A 27,967-nucleotide genomic window follows, 5' to 3' on the forward strand; every position below is an offset into this window, starting at 1 on the left:
TTAATATTAATTAAACCTCTCTTTACTGACTCTCCACACTAAAAAAAAAAATGTCACGATCAACTGCATTACATTCTAGGGCGTGGTGTTCTGGGATATGTTTTTTTGTATAGGCCCTGGTTTAATAAAAATACAGTTTATAAAGAGCTATGCTGTTTACCGCTTGTAATATTAGGTGTGCTGAAATGATGTTTAAATTTAACGCATGCGCAGTTCCACCAGTTTCATTGCGCATTAACCGATGGTAGCCCATTCTGATGGGTATGGTGTTCCGTTAGAACAGTGGCTTTGCGTTATGACGTCTTTACAGCTGGCCAACCATAGCTCGTCCGTGTAGCACTAAACAGAAACAGAAAGGTTTCTCTGATCAGGAAAACGTCATAATCGAGGGGGACTTTCTACCGTTTACAGCGTGAGAGCACAAACCCGGTCTGTACAAGCAGATTTAACCTAATCTGAAGATACATGACAGCAGTCAGGAGGAGTTGTTTACATCTCTGATCATGGATTGGAGCACACAGCAGATGTTTTACACTATAATATTCCTACTGTCCGGATTAGGAGGTTGCGTTTCAGCTGTAAGCAACGGTAAGTGTGCCAAACTCACTAAAATTCATAGTGTACTATCTACAAAAAAATTAGATGAGCCCTGAATATGAATGCAATAATGGCACGTTAAGCCTTATGATGGTTTTCTATGGGAGGAAAAGGCATAACGTGTTATTAAACGCGTTGAATTCATATTCAGGGATCATCTGATTTTTTGTAGATAGTATTCTTTATTAGTATGATGTTTAGTGAGTTTGGTCTCTTAATATCATTGTATTAGTACGTTAGACCACGTTAAGCGTTGGAATGTCCTTTCTGTCCTGTGTATAACGTTACTGATATCTAACCTCTGTTTCACGTCACACTAACTGCTTTTAATAGAGTTAATATCGAACCATTCAGAAATGTAAAACGTTAAAAGACTAAAACGACTCAAGCCCTGCCAGTTTGATGGGGAACGTGATATTATCTTTAGTAAGTGGAAGCAGGTTGTTTGCGTTGGTTATATAATGTCTGCGTGCTGCTCTGAAACATTTAATACATCTCAAATATGGAGCCTTAGCAGTTTACAAGTGTGAGTTTGTGGGTCTGGACCTGTTTTTATACAGTCTGTGGTCTGGACGGGTTCACACGCTGTCTGTTTGACAGGGTCCTCATGGCCAGTGTTTGGAAAACAATAGACACAGTTTAAAAAAAAAAAAAAAAACAGCACTGAAATAATAACCTGCGCCATTGCCTCAGTGTAGATCATGGCTCATATCCACCTCCTGCTAAACAAACACCTCCTCATATTTCAGTCAGATCTGGGTGTGTGTGTGTTTGTGAAAGAGCCATATTTGACAATTAAGATTCAAATGATAAAACATCAGTATCTGCATTATATGCATCTGCAATATTTACTGTATTATTATTTCATTCATGTTAAATGTTGTTTTGTAAGCCGTCTGGTAAAATTCACATTTTACACACACACACACACACACACACACACATATATATATATATAGAGAGAGAGAGAGATAGCGAGAGCGAGAGAGAGATATAGAAAGAGAAAGAGAGATATGTTAGATGTACTTATTTACTGCATAATATTTATTTTTCGTACGTTCACACTGCTTTTGTAGCTTTATGCTTGCAGAAATCATTAGTGTGTGGTTAAATACACACTTGTTTTCCTATGTTTCATATTAAACAAACAAACAGAAAACTTCGGAGAAATGTTGATGTGTTTGTTTTGTTGTGGCTGCAGCGAGGCCCAGCTCCATCTGAAGCCTTTGTTTTCTGCCTGTTGCTCTAATCAACAAAGTGCAGAGAAGAAACTATTATGAGACAACTTTGACACCGTATCAGACACTGTGGAAAATAACTTCACTTTGGCCAGAGAGAAATACCAGTTATTAATCCAGTGTTGATTTAAATGCACTCATAGGCTGCACCTTCAACAAAAACACACTGCTGTATAAACAAAGATTGCTCGAGACATTCTGCACATCTACACAAGCTGATGTATCTTTTTGAAGCATGCGTGTGGTTAAAAATTTGCATACCTCATGTGGTCCCCGAAAATGTCTTGGTAAAAGGGCATCTAAGGTCTTTATTTGGATCTAAATGATCTTTGTTGATGTAGTTAATACAGTTATCAGAAGCACTTTGAATTAGACATATAACAATGTTTGGTTTAGCACATTTTAAGTCGGTTACTCTCCACTCTCATCTTCTCGCAGATAACCATCTCATGCAGGAAGTGCCTGCATCAAATAACAATCTGTTTTATATTTATGCAGGAAATGGCACGTTTTCTATCCAGCACAATAGCAATGGGAAGTGCCTCCTGGTCCAGGATGGAGTCTTGAAGTTGGGAGCCTGTTCGTCAGTGCCAGCCGTTTTGTGGAAGTGGGGTTCAGCCCACAGGCTGTTTAACATGCAGTCGTCCACGTGTCTGGGTCTAGAGTTGCGCACCAAAATGTTGACCATGTTCAGCTGCGACTCCGATGCGCTCCTGCGCTGGAAGTGCCACGAGGACATCATCTACACCGAATACCAAATGAAACTCAGCGTCGGGACTAACGACTCTGTCACTGCCAAGATCGACGGAAAGGACACTTGGAAAAGAGGAGGGAGCTCGGATAACATCTGTCATCAGCCGTATCGAAGTAGGACACTGTCACTTTTGTACATAATTGTTTAGAGACGCTGTAGGCAAATGGATCGCACTCTGGGCAGGTGGCTGAATGGTTATAGGTTCAAATGCCAGAAGAGGTGATGCATTAACCATGGTTCACTGGAGAAAGGTTGTCTAGGGTTATTGTCTTCATAATAAGTCTCTTTAGATTAAAGTTGATGCCTGTTGCTCATAAAAGTATGAGGCAAGCTCTAATCTTATTGGCTGACACTACACAATTCTGGGAGTAAATGTTTTTAATAGAATATATATATATATATTATTTTCTGCAAAAATAAGAAGTCACTACACTGGTACTTGAAGAACGTAGGTGCATTTTTCACACATTTCTGTATTTGTTGTCGTGTGGTTTAGTTTGTGTTGCATAGGCTTGCACCAAATGCATGGGGGTTGATTTGCTGTGGTTGTTCGGATCACCCAGTTCATCCGCTTTCCGCTGATCTGCTCTGCAGGAGGAGCCTTGAGTTTCGCTCAAACAACCACTGTTGTTTCATGTGACTGTATAAATACATTAATGGAGTTTATGGGAAACTCCACCTGCTCATGGTTAATAACAGAACGATTGCTTCATATCTGGCAGGAAACGACCTGTTTTCTGTCTTTCTTTAGTTTCATTTCTTTAAAAACATTAGTTTCTCTATGAATTTGCACATTCAAAGGTGGTAAACATTGTAAACATGGTTGGGAATATTAATTTATTTATTTATTTTGGTCACATGGGCTAAATTCTCACAGCTGCAGAATGTGGTTGTCATTTCTGATCAGTCTGTTTGTTTTGACCTTTTAATACGTTCCCGTTTTTAGCTAAAATATTCCTAAGCTCAGAAGTTATCATTCATAACTTTTTTTTTAAAGCATTTTGCTCGCCAATGCTAAATACTGGGGAAAAATTAAATAAAAATGTAAAATATTTTTTACAATTGACAGTAATTTTATTCTGTTTTTAATTTTCTGTAACATTCTGTCTTTACAGTCGCTTTCTTTTAAAGTGTAAATGAAGTGATGTGTAGCCAAGTATAGTGTCCCATACTCTTTGTTAGGGCTGCACGATGTGTCGTTTAAGCATCGATATCGCGATGTACGAATCCACGATAGTCACATCGCAGGATGTGCGATGTAGGTTGTCGTAGTTGATCCGTTCTTCATTAACTGTACGGCCCAACTGCTCCCCGGCCCTTGACGAATGTGATTCACGGATTAATTGCACAGCTTAACCATCATAGAGCGAAAGTTTTGACAGGGCAGAGAGAGAGAGAGAGAGCGCGTGCGTGAGAGAGACAGAGGGAGAGAGAGAGAGCACGAGAGAGAGACAGAGGGAGAGAGAGAGAGAAAGAGAGCGAGCCAGCCCCGGCCACACGCTAACCGTCTTCAAACAACATGATAGCTGTCTTGCTCTCTCTCCCTCGCGCATATTAATCAATTGACACGATGGTGTCGATGTTTAAATCATTTTAAATGAGAATGTAAGTGTGCTCACCCTATTTTTGTTTGTAAGAAACAGTTTGATTAGATTTTATATCGCAATATATATCACAGAAAAATAAAATATTGCAATGTCATTTTTTCCCAATATCGTGCAGTCCTACTCTTTGTGCTCTACTTTTATCCCATCTAATAAGTGCACACACACACATTAATGCAATTAGCAGACTTTTTTTATCCAAAGCAACTTACGGTGCCTTCAGGCTATGCGTTTTCTTACCTAACATGTTCCCTGGGAATCAAACCAACAACCTTTTGCGCTGCTAATGCAGTGCTCTAAAACTGAGCCACAGGAACTAGTGCGCAGCCATACAGTGTTCCTGTAGCTCAAGTGCGTTAACAAGTGCAAGGTTGGGGATTCGAATCCCGGGGAACACATGAAAGGAAAAAATTGTTAGCCTGAATGCAATGTAAGTTGCTTTGGATAAAAGCGTCTGCTAAATGCATATCAAAACCTATCAAAAACCAATCAGACCATGAGCAGGTGAGCAGTTGGGGGTTCGATGCGTTGCTCAAGGGTCTCACCTCATCCCTCGTGTTGAAGGTGGAAGAGAGCACTGCACATTCACTCATTCCACCTACAATCCCTGCCAGAACTATGAGGAACATTTGATTTTACATTTACATTTACATTTATTCATTTAGCAGACGCTTTTATCCAAAAGCGACTTACAGATGAAGAAAGTGGAAGCAATCAAAAACAACAAAAAGAGCAATGATATATAAGTGCTATAACAAGTCTCAGTTAGGTTAACACAGTATACGTAGCATGGGATTTTAACTAATATAATAAATAAAAAGAAAACAGAATAAAAAATAAAAGAATAGAGCAAGCTAGTTAGAGATCTTTACACATACACACACACACACATACATATACAATTGCATAATAAATGAAAAGAAAACAGAATACAAAAAGATTAGAAAGGTAGTTAGATTTTTTAAAGAATAGAATTAGAATAGTGAGTGTTAAAGTTAGAGGGTCAAATAAAGATGGAAGAGATGTGTTTTAAGCCGATTCTTGAAGATTGCTAAGGACTCAGCTGCTCTGATTGAGTTGGGGAGTTCATTCCACCAGAAGGGAGCATTTAATCTAAAAGTCTGTAAAAGTGACTTTGTGGTTCTCTGGGATGGCACAATCAAGCGACGTTCACTTGCAGAACGCAAGCTTCTAGAGGGCACATAAGTCTGAAGTAACAAATTTTGGTAAATGGGTGCAGAGCCAGTGGTAGTTTTGTAGGCAAACATCAATGCCTTGAATTTTATGCGAGCAGCTATTGGAAGCCAGTGCAAATTGCTAAACAGAGGTGTGACGTGTATTCTTTTTGGCTCATTAAAAATTAATCTTACTGCTGCGTTCTGAATTAATTGTAAAGGTTTGATAGAATTGGCTGGAAGACCTGCCAAGAGGGCATTGCAATATTCCAGCCTGGACAGAACAAGAGCTTGAACAAGGAGTTGTGCAGCATGTTCCGAAAGAAAGGGCTTGATCTTCTTGATGTTGAATAAAGCAAATCTGCAGGATTGGACAGTTTTAGGAATGTGGTCTGAGAAAGTCAGCTGATCATCAAAAGTTTTATTTATGATTCATTTGTTCCCATGAGGATGTGTCAGACGGGGGATTTTGTCAGATATTTTTATTTCTTTTTTTGGCAGATTAGCTACATAAAGCCACAATCTCTTCCCCTTTATCTCAGGGATGCACACAAGCGGGGGGAATTCCAATGGGGCGCCCTGTGAGTTCCCCTTTTACCACAATGGGACCTGGCACCACAACTGTCTGCCTGGCACTGAAGACAAGACTCTGGACTGGTGCTCCACCACAGCAAACTATGATCAAGAGAACAAGTGGGGGAACTGTCTGAAGTATGGTAAGGTTCACATCCCTCTGCAGCTGCTGGGGTTTTTCCAGAGAGCAGCTGGAAAGTACATGTGACTTATTTTACAAAATTAAACTTTTGACAATTGGTTGCCATTTTATCCAATAGTAACTACAGTAATGTTAATTTCCCAATTAAAGCCAATGTGTGCAGAAAAAAATGTATTTATTAATTTAGTGTCTTTTTATCAAGAAAGAAAGAAATTCAGTAACTTTCAATTAAAAAAATACTACAAATAAATCTAAAATACTCCATTTATTTTTCAAGAAATAAGAGTTGGGGTATTGTAAAAATGTATTTCCGTGGTATTACAAAAATGTTTGTCGGTGGTGAGCTTTTCACAGATACTGTCTTTAGTCAAATATTTACCTACAAACAAATACCAGCCTGACCTGCTTAACCTGCTGGTTTTTACAGTAACTAACTAATCATTTTCGATTTTTAAGACATAAGTGTTAATTGTATCGATTGTAAAATCGATTTTCCATGTCTAAAAAAATACGTTTCCTTTTTCAACGTCAAATAACGGAAGAACGTAAAGAGAGCGCTGGAAATGCACAAGTCAGCAATATTTCTTATTTATTGGCATTAAGTTTCGTGCAGAATAGCAACCAGCAACAGGAATGCAACATTCTCGAAAAAATATATATACAGAGGGGACAGCTGCCATAACAAAAGAAAAACATCACTGCAGGCTTCAACCCGGCTGTATTTATGATTTAGGCAATTCAAAAATCTCCAGGATTATTTTAAATAATGATCAATCCATTTCAAACAACTGTTCAAAAAATTTAAACTTTAAATGGACTTGAGAACAGGCCATGTGTGTTTTTTTATTGAATGTAACCGACACTTAGTCTAGGCGGCACTAGGCAGGCATGCGCAAAAAGGCTAGGGCCATTACAAATTTATTGGACAGGAAAAAGTCGATCAACATTTTCGGGGTCCAGACGAGCAGGGCGTTTTTTATTCACTATATGTCCAGCTGTTGAGAAGACGTGCTACGACCGCACTGATGTCCCAGGGACACTCAGGTAACGCTGCGCAAAGTGGGGGTATTACCAGTCGCTATCAGCTTGCAATGGTCCTTTTCATAACTCAGAATCTCCTGTAACTAGATGCATGAATGAGGCGAATTTCGTGTCTACCGCGCCACGAGACCTCCAGACGCGCGTAAACGCTTCTTTTAACATTGAAATCATTCGCGCCAGACGCTCTATACACTTTTGGTGTGAACGCAGCATAAGAGGTCACTTTGGACGTATTTTCTGTCTAGCTTTCGCAAGGCATACTGCACTTGCGCAATTCTTTATTTTCTTTTTCTGCTTGTTTGTTAATTTTGTTACATGTATATTTTTTAATTGTTTAATTATTTTAAAATTAATAGTGTACATATTTGGTTAAAATCGATTCCCTATTTTCATTTTCGAAACTTTTTTTGGTTGGTCCGATCGATTGTGCAATCGATTTTCGAACTAAAAGTGACAGCCCTAGGGCAGGAGACAAACAGATGGAGGTCTGTATAATTAAAGAATTGTAACTAACCCCCTGTCTGTTTTCTTTTATTTAGTGGAGGGATGTTCTTCTTCTTTATGGGATGAAAGCCCAGTGAAAGGACGCTGCTATCAGGTCGTTTCCACAGCGGTGGTGACCTGGCACGAGGCACGGGATGCCTGTCAGAATCAAGGAGGAGATTTGCTCAGCCTGTCTAGTCCTCAAGAGCTTGAGTTCTGTAAGAATAATTTCTCATTTTCACTACAGTGTTATGATTTTTATCCATCTGTATAGCTGACCCCCCCCCCCCCCCCCCAATCTGCAGCTTAAGTATTCTGCTCAAAAGGGTCACTAAGATTTTTTTTTAAAGATATCTCTTATGCTCACCAAGGCTGCTTTCTTATATATCAAAAATACAGTAAAAACAGTGAAATATTTAAATTGAAACAAATTTTTACAATATAATTTAAAGTGTAACTTATTCCTGTGATGGTAAAACTGCCATTTCTCTAATCTTCAGTGTCACTGCAGTTGGATTTGGGATTGTAAAACGTGAATAGTAAAACAAGCTATGCATCTCCATCTATATTATCTCATAATTATCAATATGGATGCACTGAAATGTTTTTGAAATACCAACAGGATATGTTCAGGGCCTCTGTTTGTCTGACCAATGGCAGCTGGGGGGAGTGTGAGAGAAACCTGTTTGAAAACACTCATTATTTTTGCTGCAGAATTACACATTTCGGCTTTAATTCACACTGATTTCACAGCTAAAGCCTGACATTCACAAAACAACTTGTAACATCTGAACAGATTTTAAAGAAACTGGGCAACATACACTTGTCAACTTTGTAATATTCACAAAAGAAAAACTGGTCATCATACAGTACTATACTATACTATACTACCGAGGATCACATTTTAGCAGATTTTAAAGTACTCACTCACACAGAAAATTGTTGCTAGGAGACACAAGTCAAATGAAAACAACATGTGTTCTAAAAACAGTTCAAAATATTAAACATCTTTGAAATCTTCTGACTGGATCAAAGTCTGAAGCTAAAAAATCAGAGTGTGTGACCATCAGACACTACAATGTAAGTTTTTATTTTTCCTTCATTTAATATCATTATTTATCTCCTTCCCCTGCAGTTAGAAATAAGACAGACTTGCCAAGTAAGCTGTGGATCGGCTTGAACCATCTGGACTGGATGCAGGGCTGGCAGTGGTCAGATGGATCTGCTTTATCTTTCGCCCCTTGGGAAACAGGTGATTTCAACCGGACCGTGTATTATAAAGAATCTTAGAGTAGATTATTGTTTCTATGTCTATGTCTTAAAGCAATGGTTCATCCCAAAGAGAAAATTCAGTCATTTATGCAACCACATGTTCTGGAAACGTCTGGAAGAGATCTGACAATCAATCAAACATTTTGTCTTTTGAAACATATTCACTTTACATCCTGTACAACGTGACAGTAATTTAGGTTTAGCAAATCAAGGAAGACCAGTTCTCTTATCCTCGGATCTTTTATGTTCTCTGCTGTTCAGCCACTGGCTACAACATTTCTGTCGCTGTTAATGTGGCAGTTTGTGAATGGGCCTACAAGCTTAGTTGTTTTGCTAGAATAACAAACTGATGACGTGAATGGCATCTTTATGCAGGAGAAACCGGCAGAATCTCTGTGTGTGATGGCAGCTTTGTCTCTGACTGACGGTTAGCTGTGTCGATGTGGGCGGTTTGTGTGTGGTGTCAATGAATTGAACTGTGTCTATAAACGCTTATGCAAATGATTTGCATTCAATGTTGGAGAACTTAATCCAATACTGTAATCTTGAGCTTTTTTTTTTCAGATTGTAACGGCATCAGTAGTTACTTTACCTGAACAGAAACCATTTTAATTGTCATTTTACTGGTTTTTAAAACTTAAATAAACCCATTGTCCAATTCATACAAGATCAACAATAAAATAATAGTCGCTAAATTGTCCTTTCAGTTCTCAGAGAGGTTAAGATTTGTTTTAGATCTCAAGGAATGATGTACATTTCACTGAGATTATTGTGGCCCCCAGAATATATCGAAATGCATTTAAATTTGGACATGCATAGAAGTGGTGCACTTAAATCTTTGTATGAATGAACAGCATTTTATTGTATTTTGAATAAAAAATAAAATAGGATAAAAGCATTTATGATGCCATTTATGCATTTCTGAAATCATAATATCAGTCTTTTAAATACCCAATCATGTGCTAATTCCAGCGCATTCACATTTATTTATTGTACAGTCTCCCTCCTAAACGAATAAATAAATAAATATGTTTTTGGATACGAAATTTATGTTTTAAACTAATAATACTTTTGAAACCCTGAATGTAACGCATATGTCCACCAAATTAAAAATGTTATCAGATTCCAGAAAAAGTATGAGTGAAAATGTCTGATTAGATTAATTATTACCGAAACTGTTTGCGTAAAGTGTGACATTTGTGTGTCATTTGGCATGTTTGTTAGGCATGCCAATCAGATCCCTTTTGTCGGACGAGGACTGTGGGGTTCTGAAGGAGCCGCTGCGTTTCGGCGCAGAGACGTGTGAACATCGGCTTCCATTCATCTGCATGAAGAGTGATAACGGCAGTGAGAGTCCAGGTGAGATACTGCCCACTTGTTTTATTTTTCTTCTTTTTCCTCCGTTTGACAGCTCACTCTCTCTCTATCTCTCCTTTCAGCAGTCAGGGAGGTATATAAGCCCACGGCGTGTGACAATGGTTGGATTGGATGGAAAGGATTTTGTTATCAACTCGAAAGTGGAACAAACTCAAATCTAACGCATCATGAAGCTCAGAATGTGTGTAATATGGCTCACTCTCACCTTGCCAGCATCCACAGTTTAGAGGATATTGAAATGCTATACACACATTTTCACTCAGGTAAACGCACAATGCACACAGATATAAACAACACATAAAATATTCCACTAGATCATCCATTAAAATGATCGTGATTAACGTTAATGTCTAAATTATGTTGTTTTTTTATGTTGTTAGCATGACAAAGCAAAGAAGAAAACAAAATAATGAAAACAAGTAAATAAATAAGTATACAAAAAGATAAGTAAATATAAATAAATACATAAGAAAAAAATTATATTTGTAATATTATAGCTGTATTGCTCCTCTATAATATATACACTAAGGTTATATTTTAATCTTAATTTGGCTTTCTATAATTTAAGGCCTTTTATGGTCTTAAATTTAGAGCAGACAGTATTAAATGAATAAAAAATATGGCATTAAAATGTTGCATGCATTTTCTGTATTTTTGTTTTCCAATACAAAAATGTAAACGTTCTTAAATCAAGATAGATTTACTTTGAGATATTGAGAAATTAAATTATTTATTGACAAATTAATGCTCAAAACAAAAATAAATATCTGTCAGTGGGGTTTATGTATTATACAGTATGTATAGTATATATTAATTATACAGTATATAATATTATACATCTATATGTATGTATATGTATGTGTAAATATATATATATGTATGTATGTATGTATCTATATATATATATATATATATATATATGTATATATATATATATATATATATATATATATATATATATATGTGTGTGTGTGTGTGTATGTGTGTGTGTGTTGGTGTGTGTGTGTGTATTTGTGTGTGTGTATATTTGTATGTGTCATACATTTGTACTGAGTTTATATGTCTTTTTATATGTGACAGATCTAAAGGCAGATGTATGGATTGGTCTTTCGGGTAATGGAACCACCTCAGTTTATAACTGGGGCGATAATGTACCAGTGTCTTTCACATACTGGGCCAGAGCTCAACCTCCACCTCTTCTACCAAATACCATCCACTGCGTGTACTATTCAGGAGAGGTGTGTGTGTGTGTGTTTTACATCATGTCAGATTTTACTTGAGCAATAACACAACAAGAGTGCTTTTCTGAATTTTATCACCGCTAATTTCTCTATGCACGTTTGCAGCATCATACATGGTCTGTGTCCGACTGTGAAAAGCAGAGGGCTTACATGTGTATGAAGAATGGGACTGTGAATGAGAGCGCCTCAGAGGAAGGCTGTCCTACAGACGGGGTGAGTGACCATCACTGACACCATTGAACATTTCACTGGAGCTCCATGGAAGTACATTAGATCATGTTTGTGCTTCATATTGTTGTTCTTACCATCCAATTAGATTCCACATGTGAATCTGATTCATGAATAAGCAGAGATATGTATTTTCTTCTCTCTAGAACTGGAAGAGGCATGGCGGCGCTTGCTATAAAGTGGACAGAGAGCTGGTGTCATATGAAAACAGCTGCCACATCAGCATTAATAACAGGTAACTGTTTGCACCATTCACTTTTGTAACTGACTTTTAAAAAAGTACACAAAATCTTGATTTTAAAAGAAAAAATATTTTGTTCAAATATCCCAAGTGTTATTGATAATAATAGTGAGCCATTAATAGAACTAATCTAGAGTAGTAACATGAAGATATGTAATCCTCTCTGTAGATTTGAGCAGGCCTTCATTAACAGTCTTCTGAAAGAGCTTATCAGCACTGAGGAGTTGTATTTCTGGACGGGGCTACAGGGCAGTAAAGGCTCCAGGGAGTACCACTGGATCGGTCAGGATGGGACATCAGTCCCGGTCACCTATACTAACTGGAAAAGGCTAGAACCCGGTAAAGCACATCATGGGATCGACAGTGGCTGTTCACTATCCTAATACATTTCTCAATTAGACAACTGCAGACTTAAAAGTGTTTTGTTTTCTGGCTTACTCTGTATATTTTTCAATGGAAAACCAATACTGATTACTGGGAGGGAAAACAGTATCCTAACTTTTTAAATACCATCATTTAAAAGATTTTGCATTGAGTTTGAATGTGAATATGTGTTTCAGCGTTCCCTGGGGGCTGTGTGGTGATGTCTACCGGGAATCCTTTGGGCCAGTGGGTTGTGAAGAACTGCACTCTGTTCAAAGCTGGCAATATCTGTAAGAAACATATTAAATCAATGATCCAACCCACCCCGGATCCAATTGTGCCCAATCCCAATGCTTCCTGTGCACCCGGATGGGTTTCGATGGAAGGACTGCTATACTGTTATAAGGTGTGTTGAGGTGGTGTTCGTCTAAAACAGAAGTTGAGTCTAGATAACGAAGACCTTTCTAGTTGTATGTAATGGACATCTGTATAAACGTGTTTGCAGGTGTTTCACGGGGAGCGTTTGACCAGGAAGCGCTCATGGGACGAGGCGGAGCGTTTCTGTCAGGCACTAGGGGGTCATTTGCCAAGCTTCACTGAGGCTAGAGATATGCTAGTGTTAGATTCCATCCTGAGAGACTCTATCAGGTACATATCATTATCATATACCCCAAACCAAGTGCTGTGAAAAGTATTGAGTGATATTTGTGCTGTTCGTTTCCCTGTACAGCGATGATCGTTTTTTCTGGGTGGGACTTAATCGCCGAAATCCAAATAACAACAACAACTGGGAATGGAGTGACGGGCGTCCGGTGAGTCACTGTCATCTGAGGTTTTCTGATCCAAATAAAGACATATTTGGATTAGGATCAGGGCCATCGTTTGCTCCTCTATTGCTTGATTGAGTAAAGCTCATGTGTGAAATGTGTAGCCATTTGTTTCTGTTGCTTGGTAACAGGTCTCCATGATGATCTTTCCTGATGAATTCAATGAAGATGATGCCTATGACAGGGATTGCATTGCGTTTAAGGTGAGGTGAACATGACCCCCAGAACATTAGTTGCATTACATGACACCTGAACTCGAATGACATCTGCATTATTGTGCAATATTATCTCAATAAAAACATCACGTGAAATGACACATGCTATTTTGAAAAAGTTACCAACTTACACACTTAATTGTTGGATAGCTGTACATATTTCTGCTCGATATTTTAATATTTCTATGATTTAAAGTGCCCCATTATGCTATTTGAAAGCTTCATAGGTTTAATAGGTTTTGGGAGTCCACAACAACAGGTTCACATGCATGCAAGGTCATAAAACACTTGCATTTTCTTATAATATGTATTTAAATTTCTCAGTGACTCTCAAGGGGTTAGTTTAAAGATTCATCTTTCCAAACTTCTCCTGTGCATGAAGCTACTCTGCTCTGCTTGGTTCTGATGACCCAGTCTGTTGTGATGGGTTTACTGCATACAGAGCATGTCTGGAAATGAACACCTATCACCAGTACTGAAACACAGCTTATCAATAATACATCCTATTTTAATAATAATAGTTCTCCACTCAAAATAATGAATCAGTGGGGAAAAGGTTGTTAGTGAGCCAGACACACAGCTTGGTAACAATAATGGCATATGAGTTAGCCGAACACAGACAAAGAGTTCGGCAATTCAGAGTTGACTCTTTCTTTTGAGAGACAATAACTGTGTTTATGATGCACTTTCAGCTTTACAGCTTTGCAGACTGTTTACATTCACATATAGTTACATTGCACACTGCAGGAAAGGCCATGTTCAAAAATCCATAATAGGGGCACTTTAATTTCATATTACAATGAGTCAGACACACACTGTATTTATTTGTCATTGAGCATTGCTATAAAACACTCAAATAAGAATAAATGTCATTTAAACGTCCTAATATTGTGAAATAAAGACTAGATTGATAGATTGTCATCAAACAGTATTATATAAATATCAGAGTTTTGTGTGTGTGTGTGTGTGTGTGTGTGTGTTATTTCATCAGACTTTGAAAAGAAAGTCGTTTTTCCACTACCTGTTTCAAAACTCCCATCCAGAGACTTTTTATCCCAGCACCTTTCACTGCGATGCCAAACTTGAATGGGTGTGTCAGATACCACGAGGTAAACAACACCCAACACTTTTTTTTTTTTTACGACCACTTCCTGGCAAGGTTTTCATAGTTGTTAATAATTATTTATATAGATTCTATATTTACTTTGCAAACAACAAATTAGCGTAGGTTGAGTTTGAAGAGTTTATTCCCCTTTACTGTATTTGTATGCACTGCAAAAGAGTGATAAGTACAGTATGTTAAGAATTTCACCTTTTATGTCCCATTGCAAAATAACAGAATACAGGTTTGGAGCCATATGAGCCTAGCTAACATGCTAATATGCTGATTTCATGGTCTTTGTATATTTCTCTAGGTCAAACACCAAAGACACCAGAGTGGTACAACCCAGGTAGAGCATTTATTTCAAATCAAGTGCCCAAATACAAAATGGATTACTTGTGTGGAAATCAGTGAGGTGTTTTGTGTTTCACTGTTAACAGAGGGGCAACATAGCACATCAGTGTTTATAGATGGCCAGGAGTTCTGGTTTGTAACAAAGCCAAAGTTGTCCTTTGAGGAAGCGGGCTTGTACTGCAGCTACAACAGCAGCAAACTCGCCTCACCCAACACCCCTGATGCCACACAAAGCCTACAGAAAGAACTTCGTAAGGTACCAGATGTTCAGGGGTAGATGTTTGAGGAGATCAGACCCTTTAAGTTAAAGTCTGCACCTCCACTTAACGTCAAAACAGAATGCTGGTGATGTCTGTAGCTTAGTAAATGAATAAAACATACAGTAGGTAAATCATAAAAAGCTGATTTATTCATGCATAGACAGTGCAGAACGTAACCCTCAAAAAATATTAAGAATTTCCTTTGAATTTGTCATTGCTAATTAAAATGTAATTTTGAATATATTTAAAGGTAATTCGTTCAACTTTTTAAATTATTTCAATTCCGTTTAAATTTATTTGTTTAGCGCTTTTCAATGGAAATACATTTGGTTCAATAATGAACGAAACTTTATAAAACTGAACGTAACTTTTTCAGAAAGTATAAAAAATATGCCATTACAAAATAAGAAAAACACAATGAAAATGAAAAAAAAATCAGCTCAGTCGCACAAATTTAACAAGCTCTTCAAATATGCTTCATTCTTTGTTAATGTTTTTCAAGGATTCGTTTTCGCTAATCGTGGATTCTGAATTCATTGCGACATATTTCGCTGTGAGCCTGTTAAATTTGTGCACCTGAGTTCATTTTTTTTTTTTTCATTTTCATTGTGTTTTTCTTCTTTTGTAATTTGATATTTTTGATAGTTTCAGAAAAAGTTACGTTCAGTTTTATAAAGATTCATTCATTATTTTTGAACCAAATGTAATTCCATACTTTTCACAATGCACATTGTTTCAAAGCAGCTTTACAGGAAATGCATGTGTCTATATTACATTGATCTGTTGTCAGAAGTGAATGTGTCCAAGTAATGTACATTTCAAGGTAATAGAATCCTACAGGTAGCCAATATGAATTCATTTCAGACAGAAGCTCATTAAAGCGATTATTACAAGTGTGATCATAATGATTACAGTGTAGAGAAAATTTGACAGCTGTGCATATTGATTCAAGTTGGTGTAAAAAAAAATGGAAAGAACAGAATGACTGGCACTGTTTATCAATTTAAAGAATCCTTGCTGAATAAAGTGTTAGATTTTACTTTTAAAAACCTTACTGGCCTCAACCCCCTTTTTTGAACTGTAGTAAATATGTATTCAGTTTGAATGATAAAACCTATCCTTAATTAACTGAGTACTGATAAAGCAGATGTACTGTCTCTTTTATTTATTTAAAAAAATAGTATTGCAATAATATAATAAAGATTTGTTAATCATAAATACAAAGCTGAAACTGAGCATGCCGTTTTATCTGATGCACGTGGAAGGCTGTGGATGCATTATTATTATTATTGCCAAATTGAAAATTGCTTCTTCTTTGTTTTCCAACAATTTTTAAACCAATTACTTGTTTCATTTTTTAAAATGTTCTGCTGGCAGTATTGTATGAAACAACACCCATGCACATAAATGGAGATTGTTTGATTCAAAATGAAGTGGAGGTCTGCTGGGTAATGGATATTATTAATATGAGTGTCAAATCAGCCAGTAATTAATCTATTTTTAATGATCCGTAGCATTCGCAACAACAGATTGAAAAGTGGTGGGCAGACATACCTGATCCTCGTTTTCACTTTAGGTTAGTTCTGCTTTTTCATACCTCACCCAAACCTCATCAAGAAGTATTATTAGTGACACGAACGTCTCTTTTGTTTGGTGTGTGTGTGTGTGTTTTTGTGTGTGTGTTTTTGTGTGTGTGTGTGTTTGCAGGCACCGCTCAATGTATCCCTATTATTCAGCGTTTCTGGGCAGGTGCCCCTCTATCACTCCTTCCGGGTTTGAATCCGGTACGAGAGTCTCATCGTGATTCCTACAGTAACTCTTACAGAGTTTGTATTGGAGCAGCTTGACATGTTTTTTAGCTTGAAGATGTTTCATGACTCATTCGGATGACGTTCCTAGTTGTAACACAAAAGAAATTCCTGTGAATGTTGAAAGACCCATGAATCACTTCAAATTTGCACATCACTTTTAATACAAAGTTTATTCATGTATTTATCTTTTTAGGTTATAAGATCTGTTTTATACAAGAAACGAGAATATAGCATTTTTAAAGCATTTATAATAGAGGATAGCAAAGACATGTATTTAAAAAAAAAAAGAAATAGCTTGTTGGAAAAATGGCCTTCTGAATTGACCGCAACAACTATGATTGATGAAGCTAATCGGATGATCCTCTTGAATCTTTTCTTCTCTGTAGATTTCAATAACAACTGTGATGAAAGACAGCCGTTTGTGTGCGAGACCCTGAACATCACTTCTGCGGAGAAAGGAACCCCAAAACCGCACCCACCCGGCACCCAGTGTGGGTCAAATTCACATCAGTTCAGAGACAAGGTCTGTCATGCACATCGCAGTCCTTGAACTTTAAACACGTGTTTTTTGTTAAATGTTAATGACATCATTGTTTATTTGTCTTGCAGTGCTACAAAGTTTTATCTGACACTTATTTCCAAAGCTTTAAAAAAGCCAGTGAGTTTTGCACGACAATGAAAGGAACGATGCTCACCATATCTGACCAAGTTGAACAGGGTGTGTTTGATTAATAATCTATTCAAATCCACCGAGAACACATTTTAATGTAAAACATATTTATTCATGCTTTTAGTACTCTTATTGACTCTCCTTTTCTCTTATCTCTCTGTCCTGTGCATCGTTCTTCCATTTAGATTTCATCACTACACTTTTACCGGGGATACCCGGACAGCCTCAGAAAGTCTGGATTGGCCTTAAGATTTATTCTTATAGCATGGAGTGGGTGGACAACATGCCACTTGACTATCTGAACTTCAATCCTCTCGTGCAAGGACAGACACGACAAATATATTTCAATGCAAGTGTCCAGCTGCTTTAAAAGTCTTGAAAGTACTATAAATGACCACAAGGATCTAGAGATCTGGTCCAGTGCACTGTAAATCAGAATCTGGGTTATTTTTAGCAGCATTTGTGGCATTATGTTCCTCACATGTTTACAATAACTTAGAAACAGCAATACAAAAACACTATACTAGTTTGCCCAAAAATAAAAACTCTGCCATTATTCAGCCCTTAGGAATTAATACTCTTATTCGATAAGTATACATGATTTGCATTACTGTAATAAATTACATTTTTAAAAATACTGTATATAGCATTATCAATTCCCATGCGGCATAACTTGAGTTCAATGGCCTTACTGTTAATTTCATAAGCGATTAAAAAATGTTCTGGCCATAGGGTTATCATAATACACTTAATCTGAGGGTTTCTATTTTTGCATTGCAGTCGTATGAACAGGAAGTGATGGAGCTCTGTGCCTACATGTATAATGATGCTCATTCTGACATGATTGGCACCTGGGACTACAGCTCTTGCTCCGACCGTCAGAATCTCAGCATCTGTCAGTATTACGCAGGTTCGAGCCGCCAGCCATCATCTCAATCATATATATACATATATGTAGTAGTATTCTTTGGATTAACACCCATCTGACATATTCCCCAGATAAACCAGAGGTACCTGATCTTAAGGATAATTTCACGGCTAATAATCATACATTTAAGGTGATACAGCAAGAGAATTTAACATGGGCAGATGCTCATTGGTTATGCCAGAACTACAGTATGAGCTTAGTCAGCATACCTGATGCATATGTGCAAGCATTGCTCACAGTTGAAGTTTCTCGAAGACAACAACCCCTTTGGATTGGACTCTTCAGTGAAGACGTGAGTGAAGATCACATGGCAAGCAACCCAGACAAATATCATGTGTTTAAATGAACTGCAAAATGAAAATGGATTAGTAAAAAATTAATTATAATAAGGGCATAGAATGTTACCCTTATACTACTATTCAAAAGTTTTAGAAAAATATTAAATTTCTGGTAAGACTGCTTTAATTTGATCAATCAAATAATTAAATCAGGAATATTCTGAAATATTATTACAATCGAAAATAACTTTTCTATTTTAATATACTGTACAAAAAAATAATAATAAATAAAAATAAATGTAATTTTTCAGGATTATTTGATGAATAGAAAGTTATAAAAACTTACAAATGTTAGTGTATTACTTACTAGAACAGTTCAATGTCATTACCATTCCTGATGATTATTGTTATTGTAATCAAGGAAGGGGAGCACTTCTACTGGACAGACCACAGCCACGCTAAGTTCAGCCGCTGGACCTCCGAACCCACCAGAGGGTCCTGTGTGTATCTGGACACTGATGGTTTCTGGAAAGCAACCGAGTTTACTGAAGAGCTTTCAGGAGCGATCTGCCACACCCCACACTGTGAGGATTCAGTTCATTCAGTGCATAGGTGCTTTCCATTATATACGTTCATATGTTTTGCTTAAAAGTGCATTTTATTTATATACACATACTAGATAAGACCATCATACCAGAGGGAGATTCGGTCAAATGTCATCACAAAAGCAATGGACAGAACTGGATCCTCTTTAAGGACAACTGCTACACGTTACTGCTGGCGGCCTCCAGGTGGGGCAACGACAAGATCAATGAACAGCCGAACTGCAAGACTCTTGGTATGGATGGATCGTATCTGGGACCTTTAAAATACTGGACAGCCATGATACTTTTTCTGCTCTGTTTTCAATGTTTCAATTCTACGGTCGAAGATGTTGTATAAAAGCCTATGTTTAACGACTTCTAAGACAGAACAAGATTAAGCATTAAAAGGTGAATTGACAACTGGATTTAGCTGCACATAGCCTTTTCAGGTAATCTTGTCTGTGTGTTTTAGCTGGGTCTGGAGAAATCCTGACTATCCGTGATGAGGAAGAGAATGATTTCATCCGACAGCAGTTGCTGCCATTCAAAAACTTGGTGACGTTTGTGTGGCTGGGAATGAACAAAAGCAAGACAGGTAAGATGATCATTTCCCAAAGTGCACTCTTTGTGAGTTGTGTAGTCTTAAAGGGGTCATATGATGCGATTTCTGTTTTTCCTTTCTCTTTGGAGTGTTACAAGCTCTTGGTGCATGAAGAAGATCTGTAAAGTTGCAAAGACTAAAGTCTCAAATCCAAAGAGATACTCTTTATCAAAGTTAAGACTCTGCCACGCCCACTAAAACGGCTCATTCAAACAGCCCCAAACGTCCACGTCTACGGGAATATTTGCATAATGACGGGCAAATGTTCGCACGAAGAAAGAAGCCGTGGTTTCAGTAACCACAGTTAGTGTTGAAGCAGTTATGTCGGGTAGATGCTGTGTGTATTTAGACAAAAGCAGAAGCACTTTATTTGGCCTTCCGAGAGTAGATACATTAAGTAATCTTTAAGATTATTTACAACAGAACCGCAACACATTTTATGGATGACCGTTTCATAAACCTGGGAGAGGAGGTCATTCTGACCTTGTTACGACAATCTGGCGCTTCTGAATCAGCTACTGGAAGTATCTTGCGTTATTAGTTTAAGAATATGCTATTGACTGTTCATATGAGTTTTTTGGGTTTGTGTGTGTGTGTGTGTGTTAGAGAGAGAGAGAGATATGTGATAGTGTCTTCACACACAACCTGTTAAGGTCCCATAATGACACGTGACATTGGGATCCGACGTGTAATGTACAAGTCGAAAATGGTTTACAGTTTGCACATTTTTTTCGTCGCGAACGTTGATCTGCCTTCAAAACACCTGGTAAAAGAGTCGCATGATAACGTGCGCCATCACTTCGACACACACTTTACCTTCAGGCATTTATTCACACAGAGCTCGTTCCGGGACTGAACCCGGCAATGTTACTAGGTCCCCAACCCGGGACCAATCCCAGAATCAATCCCGGGACGTGTTTGTGTTCACACCAGAAGGCGATCCGGCAATTTTCCGAGAACAAAGTGCAGTGTGAAGGGGCTTTTCAGACTTGAACTGATGGTAAAACTAAGGGCAGTATTAACTGTCTTTACATTTATTTTGAAAGATGAAGCTCGTGATTATGGAAAGGGGCATTACATTCCCAGCGAGTGTTTGCCATGTTCAGCCAATCACAATGCACTGGGTCAGTTGGCCAATCAGAGCAGACCGCGATTGTCAGAAGGAGGGACTTTGTAGAAAACTAATTGTTTGAGAGAGGCGTGTCATTGAGGACCTACAATAATGTACAATATTTGAAAAATGTGTTTTTTAAACATTAAAGCATTTCAACTTATTCTGTTACACCAAATAATGATCTTTAAAAAAGCATCATATGTTCCCTTTAAAATGCCAATTATCAGACTAAACATTCAGAATTTTACACCAAATGACAATTAATTTGGATGTTTCCAAGTTCAAGCTAATACACTACATGACTTTTAAAATCTGAAAAAAAAAGTTATGATCTGAATCTAATACACAGTGTGATTTTCTGTGAAATATGTAAACTCCAACTGACCGAAATCTACAGATTGGCTCTGACTTTCGACAACCAGCGTCAGCTTCTTAAGGCTGAGAACTGGGGCAAAAATCATGCTGTGTATTTCAGCCTTTATGTGGAAAGATTGAGTAAGACAGTATCAACCAGCAGTTCATTCTTGCCCTGTGTGATGTGTTTGGTTTAGATGAGCAGCTGAAGTGGCTAGATGGCACCAATGTGCAGTTCTCGAACTGGAAAAACGGTCAAAGACCAAACATCACCGAGCCCTTCATGGTTGGCCTCAACTTATTCGGAGAGTGGCAAATGATAACAAATCAATGGTATTTCAAATCCTTCAGACAGCGGAGTATTGTGGTGTGCAAGAGTGAAAAAGGTAAAGTAACACCACTGAGAACACCACCACAATTTTTTTTACCAAAATATTGTTATTTAGTCTTAAACTGTAAAATGAGTAATTGATACGACATGATAGACGTTTGTAATTACGTTAGTCATTAATGTGTGTAATTACATTAGTAATAATTACATTAGTAAGCTGTAATCTAATTCTATAACTTATTTTCTTTTTTATCAATATTATGCATGTTGTTCTTATGACCTCAAATGAATTGAAATGCAACTACTAATGAAAAGGCAAATATTTTATATAGTTTATTTATTATAAAATGTATTTGTCAAAATATTTGTATCTTTGAGGGTATGTCTAAACTATTTTTTTATTTATGCTTAAACTTTTGATGTACAGATTTAAAATTTACAGTTGTTTAATATGTACTGGTCCGGGAAAATGCATTTGGAATGAAAACTGACAAACCAGACAAATGCCCTGTGACCTTTTAACTGCAAAATATTTTACAGGTCCCAAAGAGGAATTCATGAAGGGTGTGGTTGACGTTGATACACCGGACGGCATAAGTTACCGTCGGGTGGCCAAGAGAATGGACTGGTATCAGGCTCAGCGAGAGTGTGGCAGCAGCGGAGGAAATCTCGCCAGCATTCCTGACAAAACCACTAACGACAACATGGCACTGATCGCCAAAAGAGACGGCTTTTCACTGTGGATCGGCCTCTCCAAACAAGATGTATTAATCATAATTAACAGAAATGAATAGCAGTAAGCTCAAACTGTTGCATTGTTATTTAATGTGTCGGGTGTTTCTCTAGGTAAGCGGATGGCCATTTGAGTGGTCAGATGGGAGTGTGGTAAAATTCACACCAGATGGATTTGTCAATGACGGCCAAGATACCGAGGAGAAGTGTGTGTTTGTGGACTCCAAAGGCACCTGGACGGCCATCAACTGTCACGCAGCTCTAGAAGGGGCCATCTGTTACAACCACATCAATGAGCGTAAGACCAGCTCGCATTGAAGCAACACAACAGCTGTTCTGAAAAGATCAGACTCAAACTGGTTCTCTTCAATTCTATTGTTATTTTTTTCCAGAAACTAGTGCACATCTCTCTTCTCGGTCCAGCAGCAGTTGTCCCAAGAATGATGATCACTTTTCTTGGGTCCTGTTTAAAGATCACTGTTATGCTTTCAGCATGGAAAGCTACTCTGTCACTAACATGGAGAACGGCAAGAACATGTGTCAGAATCTGGGTGAGTGTACACGGCCTGTAGTGATGTCTTGCAAGCTCCACCTTGGATCGCATCCAATTTAGAGGTTAGATAGGAAGAAATAATACACATGCAGCCAACCACAAATAGTTTTGCTTTACATGTCACTTAAAGGAGCATTCCGTAGGTTCTGAAATTTCTAACTGTTACTGACACCATTGGCCGTTAGAGGAACTGCAGCCAGTCTAATGCTTGTTCACAGTGCGCAGAGGAACACGCTCTTTTTTTTTTTTTTTTTTACTTCGAGGAGTGTCCATGGGTGTCTGAATTTTGCTGGAGGCTGGTCGCTTCTTTCCATCCGCAGAGTCCATTTGAAAACACTATTGTCGCTGCTTACTATAATGGCTGGCGTGCCGTATGGTTGTAAGCCCAAGTAGACGAGAACGCGAATGACGAATTTTCGCGCCAATTCGGGCCCAACTCCTCCACACACAATTGAGCCTACAGGCTGATAGAGGCAACCGTAGTGGACAGTCGAGGTGTCATTCTTTTTTTTACATCATGGTTGGCTCATACATGTACAAATGAAAACTCTATCTCAAAGATTTTTTAAAGTAAAAAACTCCACATAGCTCCTTTAAGGGCATATTTGAAATTCACGTTAACATGATAATAGAATACTAGCACAAAATGTTGTCATTTTTTGGGCAATAAGCATTAGATGGTGAGTGATGCAACCTTAGTGGCATTTTATATAGTTACTGTATTTCATTTCTAAGCTGTTTTTGGACCAGTTTCTCCAAACCCAAACGGTGTAAACCATCCCAAAAAAAAACAGAAAGTGTTTAACAACATCTTGTATTTCTCCCGTGTAACTGGCAGATCCATCCTCCAAGCTGTTAACCATCAAGAGTAAAGAGGAGAATGATTTTGTCTCTGACTACGTGAATAAAAACCCTTCCATCACAAGCCGAGTGTGGCTGGCACTCGACGTTAATGGCAAAGGTGAAATAATGATTCGATCTGCCTTCCGTCAGACTATTTCCTTTTTTAAGTTGAAGTTGAAAAGTGTGATGCATGTGTGATGTATGGCAGCACGGATCATTAAATTACACAGAGTAAAAATGCTAATGTTTACAAATGAGAGGAGACTTATTTCAGTTCTGTAAATCTCTGCTCAAGGTAAGCCCACAGGTTGGAATGACGGCAGCAAACTGGACTTCTCTAGCTGGGATGCTAAATCAAAGCAATCAGAAGACATGTCGCACGTCTGCGCAGTCATGGTGTCCAGCAGCGGCACCTGGACTTACACAAGCTGCTCGAATAGCCGCAGCCGAATCGTCTGCAAAGCACCTGCCAGTGAGTCCCCAGCGTTCCTCACCTTAAAAATGTTAATTGATAATAATGTGAAATAAATACAAGATATACAGTAATAGGTAACACTTTACAACAAGGTTCCATTAATGATAGTTAATGTATTAAGGCTGGTTCACACGGCAGGATAATTAGGCCGATTTTAGCCCCAATTCACCCCTTCCGACAATCTTAGGATGCTCCGATTATCGTAAAATAATCTGATCAAATATTCCTGCCGTGTGGTGTGTTAAGACTGCTCTCCTCTGCTCGGAAGAACGTCGGGACCGCTCCGATCTCAAATCGGGGATATCCAACATGTTGGATTTATTTGGCCCGATTTCTTCTCGTGTGTGTGGTGTCTCCCGAGGACAAACAATCACGCAGCCTGTGGACTGTGGCGTGTAGCCAATCAGAAAGCGAGGTGACGAGGCGGTGAGGAAGTACCGGGAAACAAAATCAAAACAGCCGGCGTATATAATATAACAAATATAACAAATACAAATAAAGTCGATGGGCATAACTATATCCACAACTGCAGTCCACCAGAGTACATGGAAACAAATATATGAACGTTTATTTCAACGGTTATTAATCTGTGTAGTATGTAACAACATTTCTATGAGATAAAACAACAACTTTCCTCCATATCATGATATAGCAAGTATAGTCCATGCTCGCGTTGTCTCCACCTCTTTGACCATCACCTTTTCTTGTTTTTCTTATGTTTTTTTTTTCCGTTAAAAACAAAGCACAAACTATGGCCACTGCATCCTCTTCGTCCGCCATGATTGTTTACTCTGAAGTCATGTTTGATCTCTAGGGATTTTGCGAGATATCCCTTCTGACCTGGGAATGCTCGGGAGTCAAATCGGTTCGTGTGTGATGTGTTGATATTGCCATGTGGCTGCACACCACACACTGAACGACCAAAACTGTTAGACCCATGATTTTTTATCGCCGTGTGTGGGGTCTCTCAGGTTTGGAAAATCTGCCGACAATTTTAAAATCGTCCCATGTGAAGCAGGCCTTAGCTACATGAACAAACACTTAACAAATACATTTATTACAGTATTTCTTAATCTTTGTTAATGTTAGGTAATGAAAACACACTCGTTCATTGTTAGCTCATGTTAATTCACAGAGGATCAAATAATGTTAATAAGCACAATTTTTTATTTTAATAATGCATTACTAAATGTTGAAATTAACATTAATTAAGATTTTTAAATTCGTATAAAGTATTGTTCATTCTAAGTTAGGGCTGCACGATGTGTCGATTAAGCTTCGATATCGCGATGTACGAATCCATGATAGTCACATCACAGGATGTGCGATGTAGGCTGTCGTAGTTAACTGTAACTGTTAACCAGCTGCTCCCCGGCCCTTGACGAATGTGATTCGCAGATTAATTGCACAGCTTAACCATCATAGAGTGAAAGTTTATCATTTGCACGTGTTTTTAAGCCCTGTCAGTTTAACAGGACAGAGAGCGCGAGAACGTGCGAGAGTGAGAGAGTGAGAGAGAGAGAGCGAGAGTGAGCGAGAGTGAGAGAGCGAGAGTGAGCGAGAGTGAGAGAGCGAGAGTGAGAGAGAGCGAGAGTGAGAGAGAGTGAGAGTGAGAGAGCGAGAGTGAGAGAGAGAGAGAGAGAGCGAGCGCGAGAGAGAGAGAGAGCGTGCGCGCAAGAGAGAGAGAGAGCGTGCGCGAGAGACAGAGAGAGAGAGAGCGAGCGAGCCCCGACCGCATGCTCACAGTCTTCAAACAACACGAGCACTGTCTTGCTCTCTCTCCCTCGCACATATTAATGTACACGATGGTGTCAATGTTTAAATCATTTAAAATGAGAATGTAAGTGTGCTCACCCCATTTTTGTTTGTAAGAAAAAATTAGGTCAGATTTCATATCGCAATATATATCGCAGAAAATTAAAATATTGCAATGTCATTTTTTCCCAATATCATGCAGCCCTATTCTAAGTTTATGTTAACTAGTTAACCAATTAACCTTATTGTAAAGTGTTACCAAGTAATATATAAATATGTATATATGTGTATGTATATATACACACAGTAGTATGCAAACAAGTAAAGTATAAAATATAATAATATACAGTTATTAAAGTAATTATATTTTAATTTAGTAAATACGTTTTGCAATTAAATGAAAAGTTACAGAATTTTTCTAATGCACAAAATATATAATGGGTATTATATATATCATTTTATTATCAAATTATTTTGTAAATATTGAAATATGTTTGTAAAGTTTTAGAATTTTCTGTATTTAAACCTTATTATTAGACCAGAGTTTTTGACAGATTTCTAAAATATTTGTTTCTCTTTATTATGACAGGTGGTCTAATGAAGCACTGTATATATAATACTTATATTTTTATATTTATATCAAATATCATGCATATTATAATATATAATATTTTAGATTTTTATATATGTGATATTTTATTATTAATATACATTCTTGGAAATGAAGAAAAAGTACAATTATGCAAATGTAACATTATGGTATAATATGTTGCGTATTGCGTGTGCAGATCCAGGCAGCCCCGTGGCTTTGGTCTTCTTCATCATTCTCTTGATCTGCATTGTCGTGATGGTCTCCTTCATCTTGTACAAGAAAAACAAGCATCGCTTCCATTCGACAGTACGTTACCAGCGCAACTTTGATGACACAGACAGTGCGAGTATGATCAATGATGAAGAATAACGGCTCTGCTGGATCAACTCGAATGAAACTGTAGCCATAATGTGCCTTTTACTGGAAACACTCCTCTGTGCCATCAGCAGAAACTCCTGCTTCAGTGGGTCAAACTAAAGTTATTTATTGTTTTTTGCCACGGACGTCACGGAAAATAAAATAGGAGTGAAATTATTTTAAGGCTTTTGATGTTTAAATTATAAAAGTCTTAAATGTTTGTGTATATTTTGATCGGGGGAATACAGGTACTTAACTGTACTACGAAGATTTGACTGTGTTACTTTGGCTTCTCTTGGGATCAGGGGTTTTCTCTTCTTGAGCAGCACTGAATATTGACCTACGCAGAGGGCTGGGATGCTTTTAAGAATGAACATTTTTGGCGTTTTCTTTCTTTTCTTTTTGAAGATGTTATTTTAACAGATCTTGAATGATCCCGAAACTGTATTATTTCATTTTAAATATTGTTTTTTTTTTTTTGTCTTTTTTTATTTCTAAATGCCAGAATTATTATAAGAGATGATATCTATGCAGTCAAATGCTTAATTCGTTCAAACTACTGAGATCTGATGCACTTTATTGAGCTGTTTGAATCGAAGCACAAATTATACAATTTTAGTTAAGGATTTAGTACATGCTTTGTAAATATATATTTTCTTTTTCTTGTTGCTGTTGATTGTTTGTTTGTTCGTTTTTTCAGTCTGCACCAAAGATGTGAAGGTAATATATTGCAAACCCCAAAAGATTTCTCAAAAGACAAAATAAAAAAATGGTTTTCTTTTTCTTTTTTTTCATAATCTTTTGTTTTCGTTGTCTTTGATTTGATTACATATCAGCTTTACCTGTGTTTTGACATCAGATGCTCAATAAAACAATTTATGTTTTCTAATACTATATGTCCT

At 37.7% G+C, this 27,967-nt stretch overlaps 1 protein-coding gene across 2 annotated transcripts; it reads left to right on the plus strand.

Annotated features, from left to right (window-relative positions):
- Positions 1–226: 226 nt before the first annotated feature.
- On the plus strand, positions 227–27,959 carry LOC128022456 (lymphocyte antigen 75). Of its 2 annotated transcripts, none has more exons than XM_052610070.1 (35): positions 227–588; positions 2,334–2,702; positions 5,911–6,084; positions 7,664–7,825; positions 8,743–8,859; positions 10,104–10,238; positions 10,322–10,519; positions 11,337–11,494; positions 11,603–11,710; positions 11,872–11,960; positions 12,136–12,305; positions 12,527–12,735; positions 12,835–12,977; positions 13,060–13,141; positions 13,288–13,359; positions 14,363–14,480; positions 14,787–14,822; positions 14,914–15,083; positions 16,602–16,663; positions 16,795–16,871; positions 17,285–17,421; positions 17,508–17,616; positions 17,754–17,917; positions 18,349–18,478; positions 18,568–18,788; positions 19,196–19,358; positions 19,454–19,612; positions 19,831–19,953; positions 21,625–21,813; positions 22,299–22,522; positions 22,605–22,788; positions 22,883–23,041; positions 23,882–24,004; positions 24,182–24,358; positions 26,905–27,959. In XM_052610070.1, exons 1-35 carry the CDS (start codon positions 504–506, stop codon positions 27,075–27,077), a joined length of 5,169 nt encoding a protein of 1,722 aa, XP_052466030.1. In that variant the 5' UTR covers positions 227–503; the 3' UTR covers positions 27,078–27,959. The 2 variants fall into 2 exon arrangements, with proteins under 2 accessions (XP_052466030.1, XP_052466029.1); XM_052610069.1 differs by having other exon boundaries at positions 311–588; positions 10,319–10,519.
- Positions 27,960–27,967: the final 8 nt, after the last annotated feature.

Source organism: Carassius gibelio, chromosome A11, assembly GCF_023724105.1.
Source record: "Carassius gibelio isolate Cgi1373 ecotype wild population from Czech Republic chromosome A11, carGib1.2-hapl.c, whole genome shotgun sequence".
Lineage (NCBI taxonomy): Eukaryota > Metazoa > Chordata > Actinopteri > Cypriniformes > Cyprinidae > Carassius > Carassius gibelio.